The sequence below is a fragment of the Choristoneura fumiferana genome, chromosome 25 (genome assembly GCF_025370935.1).
Source record: "Choristoneura fumiferana chromosome 25, NRCan_CFum_1, whole genome shotgun sequence".
Classification (NCBI taxonomy): Eukaryota; Metazoa; Arthropoda; class Insecta; order Lepidoptera; family Tortricidae; genus Choristoneura; species Choristoneura fumiferana.
In genome coordinates, this window is record NC_133496.1 from 4,058,887 (window position 1) to 4,074,987 (window position 16,101).

The window sequence follows — 16,101 nt, forward strand, 5'->3', positions numbered from 1 at the left end:
CTTTGATTAAAATAAAATAAACAAATTTGAATATTGACATTTAGCGTCTACCTGAACGCGGTGAGAGGTGACATTGACAACACAATGGTGTATTTCTATTAGTTAACTAGAGTAGTTTTCTGTCGATTAAAAAATACTCAAGAAGGATTTAGTTTAGTTTAAACGCAACCTAAATTATTCTAATAAAAAGGTACTCTGTGATTATTCTGTGGATCAAATTGATAGATTGTTGTTAATGTCTTTTTTGTGTCAGCTGTATTTTTTCTACAATGACATACAATAAATGAACTTTTCAAACCCACCTATAAATAATCCGTATTCAATAATAATGATGTGGGGCTGAAACATAACGATGGCACAATGAGTAAAAAATGTAACAAGCCAAAAAGTCCATGCAAATTTTGCTTCAAGGAAGTCTCGCTTAAGACCGGTCTTCAGTGTCAAGGAGCGTGCAGAAAATGGGCACACTTTAGCTGTTTGAATTACACTCCGGGCAAGATCCACGACATAAAGGCAGGTTTCATAAAAGTAAATTGCCCTTGTCCAGACTGTGACACCAAAGGATTAAAGGAGCAAGTTCTACACGAGCCTTTTACCTGCACAAATGAAGTCTGTCCAGCTAATTCAGTACCAGTGTGCACGTTCCCCACCTGTCCAAGTAAATCCGGCAACGGGCCTCGTTGCCCGCAGTGTCCTAAGCCTTGCCCTCCGCCTCCGCCACCGCCGTGTGCGTCGCCTCCGCCATGTTCGCCAAAGCCTTCTCCGTGTCCTCCAACACCCTGTCAAAAGCCACCTTGTCAAAAACTTCCGTCTTGTCAAAAGCCTCCCTGTCAAAGGCCCCCACCCTGTCCAAAACCTCCATCTTGTCAAAAACCACCCTGTCAAAGACCTCCACCTTGCAAGCCGCCTCCATGCAAGCCGTCGCCCTGTGGGAAGAAAAAGAAAAGGAGAAAATGCAACTCGCGCAGTTCGTCGTGTTCTTCGGATCCATGCTTGCCTCCACCATGTACCATGCCTCCGCTCTGCCCGCCTCCGTCCTGCAATCCTCCATCCTGCCAACCTCCGCCTTGCCTGCCTACACCCTGCAACCCACCGCCCTGCCAGAGTGCGCGCCCGCCGAAAGGAAAATGTCCCAATAAATGTGGCAAAAAGAAGAGTTTGTGCTCGTTTTCTTCATCGTGTTCGTCGATTTGTGTTTCCAACAAGAAGACACAAGCCTGCAGGAAGAAATGTCCAACAGGCAAGTAACTATACACTTGTAACGCAAGCAAAAATACTTTAGGTACTGTAAGACATTCATGAAATATCAGTAGTTGAAAGTTATCAAAAAAGTTTCCTGAAAAGTCAAAAACGTTAATACTGCTTTTGTAATCTAATTATTAGGTACCTACTTTAACCCTTTGTAAGGCTCCATTTATTGAAACATACTACCACAGAATCAAAAGCAGCTATCGAATACATACCTGACAAAGGATATTTTTAAAGCTAGAGTAGTATTTTCAATAATTACAATCAATATTGTAACTTATTATTAAAGCAATAAGGTTGAATTTCAAAGTCACTGCATGTGGTCGCTAAATCGCCTCTACCTTATTAAGAGTTAATTCCTTTAATGAGAAGCATGAAATTTTGGGTGGTAGACATCCACAATAATTAAGCTTTAGCTTGTTTGAAAAAAAATGTGGAGGGAGGCTACAATGAATAATAATAATTCATGGCGATGGCGCGCGAATACTGTAGAATTTAGGACTTTCTACATTTGCTCAATAGATGGCGCAAGGAGTCGCTACACCAGTATCAATTCGTATAGAAAGTGTTCCAGCTTTTCATTGTAATTTGAGTTGACGACATCTTTTTAAACTCACTTTAAGAGCCCTCGCCCACGGCGACTTTTTGTAGCGATGCTGTCGTGCGTTTCGTAAACATCGAACGCACGTTAGTCGCATTTGCAACGCGACGCGCTACAGAAGCGATGCCAACGCGCTACAAACAGCAGGGCTACTACGAAACTCGAAGTTCGTGTCGTGCGGTCCCTCTGACAGCGAGAGGGACGGTACGATACGAACTTCGAGTTTCGTAGTAGCCCTGCAGCATCGCGACTTATCGATACACACGCGCGACCGTTTCGGACGACATCGTGGAGAGACGGAGGGAAGATCACATCTAGCGACCGCATCGCGACTGTATCTATGCGAACGTGCGACAGCATCGCTACAAAAAGTCGCCGTGAGCGAGGGCTCTAAGAAGTTCTTTATTGATAATTATAATTACCTGACTAGGTGGACTTAGGTTAAAGTCCACCTAGACTTTTAAACTGCAGAGCATGCCAAAAAAATAGAGCTATACCTGTCCTACACTCAAAAATCAATCCTACTATGACGGCGTTTTGATGACAAATTAACAAATTAAAGTTGTTTCAGGTTCATCCGACACCTGTTTGAAGAATACCGTAGAAGATCTATGCACAACCGTCGGGCAGCTGACGTGCCAAGTCAAAGAGCTAATGTGCAGGATGCGGGACATATAAAGGAATAGGCCGATCACCAACAAGATGCCTCATTGTCTAACGCACGCGCCTAATCAATCGCGTCACCTATAGTTTAGATCATTGGCAGAATCAATGGAGAATGCATGCGATAGTAAGGGCATAAGAATTAGGTTTTAATGCAAATAATTCCATAGTGGCAACTCTTTTCCTTTCGACCATTACTCTGGAGGTAGCTAAAATGTTAACATCTCTTAAATCATCACGATCACTCAGCAGTTTTAATAATTACTGTTTTTAATCGTTCCTGTCGAAATTTATACAATTGAACTGCTTGAAAATATAACCGTGAACAAAACATTGTTTTTTATTTGTCTTGATCATTAATAGAATGATGAGTTAATGAACTCATAATTTTGTGCTTTGCGTCTTTTCAGAGCGAAATTAGATGAATCCGAGCCATTTATCTAGACGAAAGGGACGAAAGTTTGCTAAGTCGTGAACTTTGGCTGTGTGAAACACCATTCATATAGACAAAAAAAAGGTTGTAAAAGAAGAGCATAGATTAATGTCATCTGCATAGAACTATGGAGGTGTAAAAACTAAAAATTACTTCATTGAAAGAAAAATGCGATGACGTGTGACACTGTTGCAGGTTTGACACATTAAAATGGCTCAAAAAAAACTTTAGCATAATCATGTGACAGTACAAATAAATAATTCGCAATGAACGAAGCAGGAACAACCTCATAATGAAGACTAGTTCCCCGTAAACCCCGAAATCATTTTCACTATGCCAAAGGAAAGCAAACCTTGTAGTAAAGTAAAATGCCCGTGCAAAATTTGCATGGGCCCTGTGAATGCCAGAACTGGTATACAGTGTCACGGAGCGTGCCAATCATGGATACACTACGAATGCACCAATTACACCCCTGGAAAAATCAGAGACGTGAAAGCTGGCCTCATCAAGATAATATGTCCGTGCCCCGATTGCAGCACACGAATGCCCAGAGAATATCGGACTCAAAAAATGCAATCCAATTGCGCTAATCGAGACTGCCCCGCCAACAGACCTCCTAAATGCGATAACAACCAGTGCCCTATCAACATCTTGCGAGGATGCCAAGACACTATCAGCCAGGTACCGTCCTGCGTTTGGCCTGGTAGTAAATGTGGCGCGGATTGCAAGAAGTATCCTCCCATTTCGGAATGGCCTGGTGAAAAATGTGGCAAGGTATGCAGGAAGCACGTGTGTCCACCTAAAAAAAAACTACCGGAACAGAAGGTATCCTGCATAACGCCAACTCAGAGCTCTTGCAGCACACCTCCACCGTGTCCGCCAAAGCCATGCAATACGCCGCCATGTACGTCGCCTCCGAAGTGTGCTAGCCCATGCCCATCGAACGTCGGTGATTGTGGCAAAGTACCGTTGAATACCGTAGAACAAATGTGTAACACGGTTGGCCAGTTGACCAGACAAATCAATGAGTTGATGTGCAAGATGAGAGAAGTGTCCATGCCAAGAACAGGTTCGGGTTGCTTCCCTCATCCAAGACAGGCTTCCTGCATGCATCCAGGACCCAGGTCGCGATGTCCAAAACCATGCTACTGCCCAGATAACCCAAGGCAATAACTGGATTCTCATTGTTCGAGGATTCAGTGTCCACAGTTCCACAGTGTTCAAGTCCCATTTGAACATGAAGATTTCATTGAATTTTCGTCCCGAAAATATTCATTGGCGCATTCATGCTGTACCCGTGCCCGTTTACTGAAATTCAAAACGTATTTTGGAAATAAATGTTTTGTTTTATTTTATACGTTTGTTGCTTAGGTTGACATTTTTATTATTTCTGAATTCGTTAAGCGAATATACAATGGCAATCCAACAAGTGACGACGTTGACGACTGCATGGGATGATTACGTTGCCTGTCGGCAGGATAAAACAAAGTAATGTATAACTAAGTAAAGTATCGTCATAGTCATATTCTAATATCAAAGTCAAAGGGTCGGCACGTCTTAAGTTTACGACGCATCAAACTTTGCGAATTAGCCAAACTGGTGTAACGTTGCTGCCACAAGGTTCAGAGGTTCCGGTATACCGCACGTAGGTTGAATGGTCGGAGCTTCTGTAACAACGAAATAGAAATAGAAATAGAAATTAATATTTATTGCATAAACTGTGAGGAGTGTACAAAAGTCGACATGCAGTAGGTACAAAGTATCAACAGTTACCCGTTTCGGGCGTACAAAATAATGTTCAGATAGATTTATAAATAACTTAAACTACACATAATAATGCCAATTTCTTGCAGGGAAAACAATATTATAGCAAAATATATCATCATAAATTCATAATTAAGTATCTCTGAAGAACTCATTTAAATTGTCTATTAGCCAGTTTTTAAGCTCGGATTTGAATTTGTCCCTTCTTTTTATATATAAGGGAAGATGGTTAAAAACCTTTATAGCAGTTATGTATGATCTTTTTTTGATATAGAGTTATTAACTCTGGGCAAACAGAGGTTATACCTGTACTGCGAGCGCAGGTTACTTAGCAGAGCAGATTTATCAATAAAAAATTCAGCATGTTTTTCACAAACAAACACAACTCCAAAATAAGTATGCCAGTCAGCGTAAAAAAGCGTTTCTCTTTCAAAGTATCACGTAAAGATTGTTGAGCATGCATACAATAAACCCTATGCAGGCACCTCTTCTGCAGGACAAACGTAGACTGGGCGTTGACTGAATTACCACAATATATAATTCCATATGATAGCACTGGATATACGCTTCTATAGTAGGCATCCCTAACGACAGCTTCCGAGCACGTTTCTGATAATATAGAAAGGGCATAACAACCACTTGATATTTTTTTATTTAATTACTGCGATCACAACAGACGTAGAAAGTCCTCTGTTGAACATAGGCCTCCCCAATAGACTTCCAGTTGCTTCGGTTAGAAGCGGCGTGCTGCGTATCGACCGTGAACCCGCGGCTCATTGATTTAGATTTAGAATACCCAGATAGGTACCCTACTAACGCTTAAAATGTGTCTTGCTACAACTGTGCTTAAACACCTTCTGAGCACAGTTGCGCTGTCAGTAGCGCGTGCTTCGTTATCGGATCAACATGCCAAAGTGCTCCGTAAAAAAGTGCAAAAATGATACATTAACGATGTTAAAAAGGTATGCATTTCGTATTTTCGGTGAGTACTATTTTAGTTAATTAGTTTTATCATCATCATCATCATCCCAGCCTATATACGTCCCACTGCTGGGCACAGGCCTCCTCTCAGAACAAGAGGGCTTGGGCCATAGTTCCCACGCGGGCCCAGTGCGGATTGGGAACTTCGCACGCACCATTGAATCGCTTCGCAGGTTTGTGCAGGTTTCCTCACGATGTTTTCCTTCACCGCAAAGCTCGTGGTAAATTTCAAATGTAATTCCGCACATGAATTTCGAAAAACTCAGAGGTGCGAACCGGGGTTCGAACCCACGACCCTCTGCTTGAGAGGCGATAGGTTAAACCACTAGGCCACCACGGCTTCATTAGTTTTATAATGTAGTGAATTTGTGGCAAAATACGACTTCAAACTTCAAACTCATTCTAAGTCAATGCAGCGGCTTTAATTATGTAGGTCATCCATCTATCCTATCCAATGTTGGTGGACGTCCTACGCTGTAATTCGCTGTCTCCATTCCAGAAGTTTTCTAATAAGATTAAAATGGTTCTCTTTTACCTTGTACACATGCCTATTTATAAACTTCAACGTGTGATTCCCAGGGTTGTCTTAAACACTTGGTGAGTTAGTTTTAAACTTAGGGGAAGGTTTGATCAGAAGTACTTCAACCGTGAAACGATGTCCTTACTGCTCGCACAGTTGGCCGCGTCAACATTATCGATACGTGCGTCCTTATCTTACCAAATTGGCCTGAAAGAGACGCAATAATCTTGCGATTCGTATCAAGATTGAATGACTTTTCGATTGAAGTTGGGATAAGTTAAGATATTTTATGATTAATGGCTATGAATTAGTTTATACAGGGTGTCTTGGAATTCAAATATTATGGTTGGATTAGTTTTCACCCACCTGATTCATTAATCAGGTGGGTGAAATTTACATCAAATTTTGTATGTTAAAAAATATATCGCGAGAATTTCCTAATAAAAATAAAAATTTAATGTGTAAAAATTCGGGTTTCAGGTCCCAACAAAAGCAGGTAGGGGTGAAAGAGTGGCAACATCAATTGTGGAAGAAAATACGTACACAGAATAACACTTCAAATATAAATTCTAAAGTTATACCTCCATGGAGTACCACTCTATACCTATTTATGTCAACGCATAGACGAGATTTAAGTTATTTATAAAGAAAACATCACGAGGAACAGTAGGTACTTTTCACTTGATTACGTAAATGTAGTCAAATAAAAACGCATTCTTTTGACCACAATATTATATACTGACTTGAACGGCAAAAAATATGGTCCTCAAAATGTACGTAATAGGTAATTTTGTATGTAGTATGAGCCAAATTTTGTGTCACTGAATATATTTTGTTACATACCTAACTATGTAGTAATAGTATAATTATGTAATTATATAAACATTTGCAGCGTGTAGATTATATTTAAATGAGGAAAATGATTGGATTGCCGTTAACTTTCCACTAAATATTAACATATTATAAATAAGCCGTGGTGGCCTAGTGGTTTGACCTATCGCCTCTCAAGCAGAGGGTCGTGGGTTCAAACCCCGGCTCGCACCTCTGAGTTTTTCGAAATTCATGTGCGGAATTACATTTGAAGTTTACCACGAGCTTTGCGGTAAAGGAAAACATCGTGAGGAAACCTGCACCAACCTGCGAAGCAATTCAATGGTGCGTGTGAAGTTCCCACTCCGCACTGGGCCCGCGTGGGAACTATGGCCCAAGCCCTCTTGTTCTGAGAGGAGGCCGATTCCCAGCGCTAGTCTCTTTTTCTGGTTTTTCTGTGCATCTATGTCTCAGTTTGTATTTTCGAAATAAATTTATCATTATTATCATTATCATTAAATTAAATATCTTCAGTTAACTCGTGACCACGGCCGATATAATGTGGTCAAAACGTCGTGATAATTTAGTATTTATAGGTAATAAAATAAGAATTAAGTACTTAATCGTGATTAAGTAATGTAATTTTTGTCATAATTGTATTGTTTATCATAATTCAGTTGAGTTCAGAATCTATTAATTATTCATAATTGTTATAAAAAACCTAGCCTAACTTATTAAGTTCTACGGACGACCATTGAAAAAAAATCTGAAAACATTATGGTTTCGATGGGGATGATTATGACTAAAAAAAAATATGAAAAATAATACATTACGGCTTTTAAACCTTCTGCGACTAGATACGCACTCAAGTTTAAAACATTATGTCACAATTTAAATTTTTTCATCGTCAAATAAAGAACCGTTTTTAAACGATCCCTAACCTCCTCTAACTCAAATAAAAAAGTATATGCTAATTCTCGATATCGGTGATAAGATGATAAAACTCATTAATGGCTTTGGAACTATTACTACGTGATGTAAATAAATACTTTGAACAATCTAACAACGTCATTTTAGGTTAAGGTATTTTATCTTGTTGCTAACTGTTAATTAACTAAAACCTGCTCCAGTAAATTACTACATAAGAGTCACTCTCAGAGACAATAATTAAGTTATTTATGTAATAATCAAATAAGTATGATCCATAGATAACCAACAAACTTCGACAAAGAGTTCTTTAGCCGTAACAGACGATCGAACGATACCCAAACCACCATCTTACTATAATAACAGATAGTTCTGTCCCTCTCGGTCTACCGGACCCGATCGTCTGTTGCGGCTAGAATCCAACTAAGAGATTGTCTAACACACAGGTAGGTGAGTGACATTCTTTTACCTACCTACCAGTGCGTCAGAGTTGTAACTCGCGTAAACAGAGGGCAAGTTTCCGTTCATTGTACTACTGCAGCATCCTGAAGGGTAGGCCTTTGTTCAGCACTGGCCGTCTTCTAGCTAGATATGATGAGAAGGAAAGAGGTAATAGACAGAAAATTGAAATAAAAAAATCTAGCTAAGTGTGAATTGGTCTCTTATTATCGTCCGTACAATGCAAGAAAAAAACGCTAATACAAAAGCGTTTTTTTTTTATTTGAAAGCTGGTTTTCTAGCGATGGTTCTTAGACATGCTCAAAATAGAGATATTGAACTTTGAAGTGACAATGTCGGGGGTTTTCCAACTTTTTGTTGGTTAGGTTATATTCCTCGCCGCGATCAACTGAATCAAAGGATGACCGTTTTGCTGCCCCCTGAGGCTATCGCATTACCTTACGCACTAAGAATCACAATCACATTGTCGATTTCTTTCTGTCAAAAAGTACAGGATGAAGGTAGAGTAGAAGGATACGCAGAATGCGATAGCAAGCGCCCGTGCGTTGGTCAACACGGTCTTTCTAGGTATTCTTCTAAGGTAATACCTACACTCGAGAGAGTGCCTTCGTGATGAGTCTTGGAAAAATGCTGTGGTGATTTCCCCTTGCTTTCTACACCGCATTGATGGAGTCTAGAGTTCGTGATTAGCAATGGGGAGCTACTACCCACTCTCACATCCAGCCGTATTTTCTAACGTTCTGGCACTCACGATCGTTTCGATCGGTTCTATCTTCATCTTATACTGTGTGACAGAAAGAAGTAGTTGAAACGATTGTGATTCAGAGTGCATTAGACAATACTCTGGTATCGAAAATACAAACTGAGACATGGATGCACAGGAAAACCAGAAAAAGAGACCAGCACTGGGAATCGAACCCAGGGCCTCAGCAATCCGTGTTGCGTGCTATAACCCCTACACCACTGCTGGACAGGAATCTAGACACGATTTTTTCCTATGCATACATATCTCAGGTTGCTTATTTCTACTATGCTACTTAAGCAGCAGCACTAGCGATATCTATGTTTCGTCGATAGACGTCACACTCTTTCGGAACTAACCGCTCACCCAGACAAGAGATGTCGCTACTAAGCAATCAAATTACGATTGGTTTTTTGGAGTCTTTTTGTATTTTTTATTTCAACTCCAAATTTGTTTTTCACGGGTATCCCGTGAAACCATATCGAAATAAAGGTAACAAAAAAAAAAGTAAAAGTAACAAATTTGGAATTGAAATAAAAATACGAAAATACTCCAAAAATCCAATCATAATACTCTGGTAATATACGCCTTAGACAACAACGGGTAGAATGGGTCGATGGGTCCGTCCCATTCCAAAAGCCGGGCACGGTAGGTAAGCCAAGCAATTCTAGATAATACAGATGTAGTGATGTAGTCAATGTTTTGTCATCGTATTTTGACCGAAAAGTAGAGGTGAGACGTACACTTACTAGGCAAAACGCGGACTGAGTCTTGCGAGTACGCGTCCACAAAAAGACTAGATCCAAAGACTAGGTCCACGCGTATCTACGAGTACTTAACTCATGACTCAATTGCGTAATCAAAATGATTCCGTAAATGCGCTCCCGTGATTACATATACACCGTCCTAATTTCAGTACTTTTACGAATATCGAACTACCGAAATGTCATCAAAAGAAACTGGACCTTTTTGTGTTCATGCTAAAAGTGTTATTTGAACAAATGAATACTCGCTCCTTTTTCCTGGAATTTATCGCACAGTGGCTAGGGCGAGTTGGTCGATCCCGAAGACCCGAAGTTCCCGGACGTTTTCCGAATAGTTCCAAGCGCGACGAGCGCAGTGAGCGCACGCATCATGCTTGTTTTCAAGTTGGCGGAACGTTGTCAGCCGCCGCACTCTTAAATACTCGTACGCTAAAAGAATCGCGGGCGGGAACGCGTACTCACGCGTCCAAGCCAAAACCTATTCCAGTAAATACGTCTCACCTCTACTGAAAAGTTTGTATTTATCTTGTTTTCTCAACTAGCTTTCTGAAATTTACCGAAGCTGATTGAGATAGCAAGATAAAAACGAACTTATCCGATAAAATACTTCGGAGAATAATTATTCAATAAATCTGTACTTACTATTCTGTACCTTGAACATGAAACTACCGTAAGACTCACTCATTTTAAATCATCATCTCATTTTTTTTATTTTTTAACCTTGTTGAAATCAACATGAATTTCCACGTTATCGTAATGGTATTGTCGTTACTAATCAAATAGCTAAACCTAATGGACATATCCGGCGAGCCAGCGACATAGATTCTACATCAAAAAATTAGAGCAATATGTAAATAATCAGCTTACGCTATAGATATCTATGATAATGACACCTATTTGTTAAGGAAATCATAATTTGGGTGCAGTATACTTTGTGTGTTTATATTGATAACATATCTCTGTGAAAGTGATGGGTTGCGTGTGATTTTATTAGGAATAAAATAATACGATAATATGGAGCTGTATTTGAGGAGGCAGATTGTTATTGCCGGGATTAGTAAGTATTTTAGGAATAATTGGCACAGGCGTTACTTTACGGAGGTCCATATCCGTATCTATCTATCAAACTGCCTTCGCTTTATTGAAACTCTTAATAGTTTGTTTAACGTCACTAGGCAAATCGTTAAACGGCGAGTTTTGAACGATATGGCGGATGTCCCTTATAGTAGGGGAGCCCAAGAGGGGATTTCGGGATTTACTAAAGCGCGACAGATTAATATACAGGGGGATACCTTGTACCCGGTTAAGTCCTTCCACCAACTATGAGCCCCATATACATGGCCGCCCGTCAAGGATAAAGGATCAGATTAGTAAAAAAAAATTCATCATCTGAAATTCCCGAGCGCGTCAGATTAAGGTAGGATGAGTTAGTTACATACTAAAACGTGTGTATTCTACTAATCTGACAATTTGAGAGTGACGTAAAGAAGGGGTAGGGCTAGAAAGTTGTAAAAAAAAACGTCATCTCGACATTCTCGAGCGTGGTTAATTTTTTTTTATTTTGAAGGGAATAATTCAAGAATTACGAAAAATATATAATCTGACGGTTTCCACAAGCCGAAATAACAAACATTCATCGATAAAGTTTTCCAAAAAGCATTTCAGGATTTGCGATCAAAGGAACATAATGTGCAGGATTCTTTTAACATCATGCAGTCTTTTACTTGCCACTTGTATGGGCTGAAAAAGTTAGACGACGTCAATCAAGCCAGGATTGTCATCTTCAATAAGACGTACAAAGTCAAAGACAAGTCACAACCCTTCTCCTGAGTATCCGGAATTACGATGCGTGCAACTTGCCGCCCTGTCAATCGAAGTTACTCCAACAACTGTTACGCACAAGATTCATTGCATGCTTGTGGAGTAATGCTCATAATGCAAAAATTATTGATCTTTTACCAACGGACTATGGATGGAAAGTAGTCGACGGAAAGTTCGAAATGATCTGGTTTGCAGGTGATCAATTGCCGAAAGCGTATGAAGATGTAGTTATTATTCTTGAGGATACTTCAGAATTACGTAATTTTTTTCTCCAATAATTAAAAAACACGTTAATCATAAAAAAATTGTTAAATATGATAATGATTTCTTGTTACAAATACGCAATCTGAGGATGGAACAGAGTCAGAGGAAGAAGATGATTCTACCGATGACGATGATAATTGAGAAAAAATACTCAAAAAAAAATATTTTTTATAATTATTTTCTTATAAATACAGTATTCTACTTAAAAAACATACACTTTTTTATTTGCATGCTATTTCCTGAGCTTTTCAATAAATTAAGTTCAATGATTTAAAAAAATAAGAAAAAAAAAATTTTTAATTGTCAGATTAGGCGAATCCCTCCAGATAATCGTCAGATTATGAGACAGCACGTCTAGGGCATGAAGATGAACCATATATATCTTAATCTGACGCGCTTGAGGATTTCAAAATGGCGAATTTTTTATGCACATTCTAATAATGGCTACGAATTTGCGTCACATCCAAATCGTCAGATTATTATATAAGAGCCTTTTTTTAGGATCTCTTAACATCCCCTTAGAAAATCTGACGCGCTCGATTAAAAATTTTTTTTTTTCATTTTCAACCCTTACGTACGACCACCCCATCATGGAAACAATCAGATTAACATACGTACATTTTTAAAAATACGTAGGACATGGATGATATCAATATCTGACGCGCTCGAGTATGTCCATGCAACAGTTTTTTTTTTACATTTTTGAAAATCTATAACAATTCCCCCCACCGATGAAAAGGTATATATTATATGACATTTTTTTCTTCTTATGATCTAAGCTTCGCAACCCAATAGGTCTCTATGACGCTCGAGTAAATCCCGATTTAGCATCGTGGGCTCCCCTATATAGCCAAACGTTAAATATCTCACAGCGAATATATCTAAGTAACATATTATGTATTAGAAAAGTTTTTTTTTGTCAATGAACTAAAATAATTTCTTTGCTCACCCGCGACCTTATGATAAGTTTATGCAAGATATGCGTGTTCATGCAGTTCCTACATCTCCACATTGTAATAACACACGCAAATCACACACCCATCTATCACCACCACCACACTACACTGACGCGTTTCGAACTCAACCAGAGCTCATCTTCAGAGTAACACAACCGTACACCATGCTACCACTCATTACAAATTTGACATTTTAAAATTGCCAGTAGGTATTTTAATTAGGTACATGAAAAAACTAGACACGCGCAGGTTAAAAATGCGGATGGGGTAAAAGGAACCATTTTTAATCGACTTCAAAAAAGCAGGAGTATGTTTTTTTACACTGTTCGTTACCTCAAAACTGTTAGTTACAAATAGATTTCACTATCACTAAATCAGGATCTGATGAGAGAATCATGGGAAAAACGAGAGAATTCTTTCAAATACCTATTGTAAGTATGCACACCTTGGTGATTCGGGTAGTATTTTGTAGGAACTTGTGCTTTTGAAAATCAACATAATGTGGAACCCACGTGGAACGAGTACGCCAACCTAATATGCAACAGACGTCGCCTGTCACGCTACAAACATCAAACATTTTGCTTTACATAGGTTCTTCGAATAAACTTAAAAGTGTAATAAAAAAAAATAAACTAATTATTTTTAAAAGTCACTGAACTAATGTTGTTCAGTTTGAGGAGTGTGATCTTTGATATAATTATTTGCTCATATTACAGGCCACACCCGGTATAACAAGTATTTCACGGAGGGGGGATTCGATTTATTTATTTACTAGCTTTTGCCCGCGGCTTCGCCCGCGTGGAATCCGGTTATCACGCGCTGTTCCCTCGGGAACTGTGCATTTTCCTGGATAAAAAGTAGCCTAATGTCACTCCCTGACCCATAACCTATCTCTATGCCAAAAATCACGTCGATCCGTCGCTCCGTTTTGACGTGAAGACGGACAAATATACAAACATACAAACACACACACTTTCGCATTTATAATATTAGTACATAATGGAGTATGGATAGTAGGCAGTGGAAAGCGCTGCTGCTCAACATATTAAGTCCCTTACACGCTTTTTAGGACATCCACGGGAAGAGACGGGTCTTATTCTAAAACCGGACATGACATGGCCTAGACATACATACATAAATAGATAAATAAGTACATTGTTTTCCAGTATACATAGGCCAAATGCTGGTAGGCTACGGGATGGGGTGGACAGCACCGATCATCCCGAAGCTGCAGGATCCTGAACAGAGCCCTCTCTCCAGCGTCATCTCGGAGGCTGGTGCATCCTGGGCTGGGTCTCTGCTTTACATCGGGACTATTATAGGTGTGACTTTAAAGACTGTATTGATTGTTTCTATAGAACATTCTAGAAGTAATGGAAACGTAAAATGAGCCATGTCACTGATGTCACTGATATATTGGACATATCTAAGATTGGACACGTATGTTTTCTATTGACAATTAAACAAAAAATTGAGCGTAAACTTTAGCACAGCAGCGCGTGTACTGCCGTTTTGCACAATAAAATCCCAAATGTTTCGAATCAAAAAAATTCGCAGAATATTTTCTTATGGTTTTATAGAGCATAGTAGGTTAGGTTAGGTTTGTTTTATGAAAGTTCCGAAAATAATATGATTTCGGAGAAATTTGATAATTGGGAAATTAAACATTTGCCAAACGAAGCATTTGCGAAAAATATTTTGCCCAAACGGCATCTCTGGTCGACCACTCTCGAAATTTGATGCGCTTCATCATAGTCATTTTTGTTTGGTTGACAAAATAAAAAAATCTTGTCCAATCACAGATATAGATTACACTAGATTACACAAATGCATCTACTTCGCGTGTCCGAACCCCGACCAAAATCGCTAACTGACTAATCATTTAATTTGTAATCAATTTGTAATCAATTTTTATTTTCATTTTAAACTGTTGACATTCTGTAATTTTTACTAAATAGATTGATAAGTTATTTGTATACTTTTACTAACATTAATGGATGTAATTATCTGAAAATAAATTATATTATTATTATATTAATCATGACTAGTGACTGACTCGAGCCCCACGGCGCGGGCGGGCGGCGCATTTGAATTAATTTGCGCGGACATCGAGGAATTCACATCGCTAATTCGCTCTTGAGACGTCACAGTAGATATAAAAAGTGACAGGTTGGTTTTTATACAGATTGAGGTGTTTGCGTTATCTAGTGTAATCTATATCTGTGTGTCCAATATTTTTTAATAATCTTACTGACGAAGTAAATAGTAAGTACAACATTTTTTTGTTATCTAGAAAACTACACAACTCACTGGCCAACTTGTAGGGTATTTGCTGCAATCAGTTAATAACTTACACTACTCAGAATAATGTCGTCCCATTTCCTCTTATCAGTTTAACATTCCCACGAGGAAGTTAAGCTATGCCCATTTCGATTGCCTATTTTCTAAACCATTGTGGCGACACCCTTGTCAGCATTTTCTAGTTAACCACGCGGGCTCGGAGCGGAGCAAAAGGCAGTCTGTTTCTACGCCTCTCACCGCTCGGTCGCGCGCCTAATAACACCTCACGACCCCGCCTGGTTAGCCTTGGACATTGCGTAAATTGTTATTTCAAGTGTACAGTTTACATTAAACTTAGTTAACTACTCCAGTGCATTTATTGACAGTCTCCCGTAAATTCGCACCCTTGGTTAAGCTCCCTTAAGGAGTAGTTACACCATCTTAGGGCGGTTGCAGACTAGCGTTTTTTTTGCGGGTATACGGTAATTTTTTTGCATGTGCCCCAAGTACCTTTCTACAATAATAATTTTCTCGTCCTCTGAAATCTGCCGCCCCTAGGACGCTGCCGCCCCTAAGCTGCGGCCTATACGGCCTATTGACTAATCCAGGACTGGTTAAACCAAGGTTAAACCGACCGTTTATTAGAAAAAACAAAAACTGTACGCGCTCTTCCAAAAATGAGCTTATACGCGCAAATAAAATAAATAAATAAATATCACGGGACAATTCACACCAATTGACCTAGTCCCAAAGTAAGCTTAGCAAAGCTTGTGTTATGGGTACTAAGCAACGGGTAAATATAATTAGCATATAGAAATATAGCATACTTAAATACATATTAAACACCCAAAACCCGAGAACAAGCATT

General features: G+C 39.2%; 1 protein-coding gene across 1 annotated transcript; it reads left to right on the forward strand.

The window, feature by feature from the left end:
- The first annotated feature begins 80 nt into the window (after positions 1 to 80).
- LOC141442307 (uncharacterized) lies at positions 81 to 2,868 on the forward strand. The gene is made up of 2 exons (XM_074107263.1): positions 81 to 1,240; positions 2,421 to 2,868. Exons 1-2 carry the CDS (start codon positions 361 to 363, stop codon positions 2,525 to 2,527), a joined length of 987 nt encoding a protein of 328 aa, XP_073963364.1. The 5' UTR covers positions 81 to 360; the 3' UTR covers positions 2,528 to 2,868.
- The last annotated feature ends 13,233 nt before the right edge of the window (positions 2,869 to 16,101 follow it).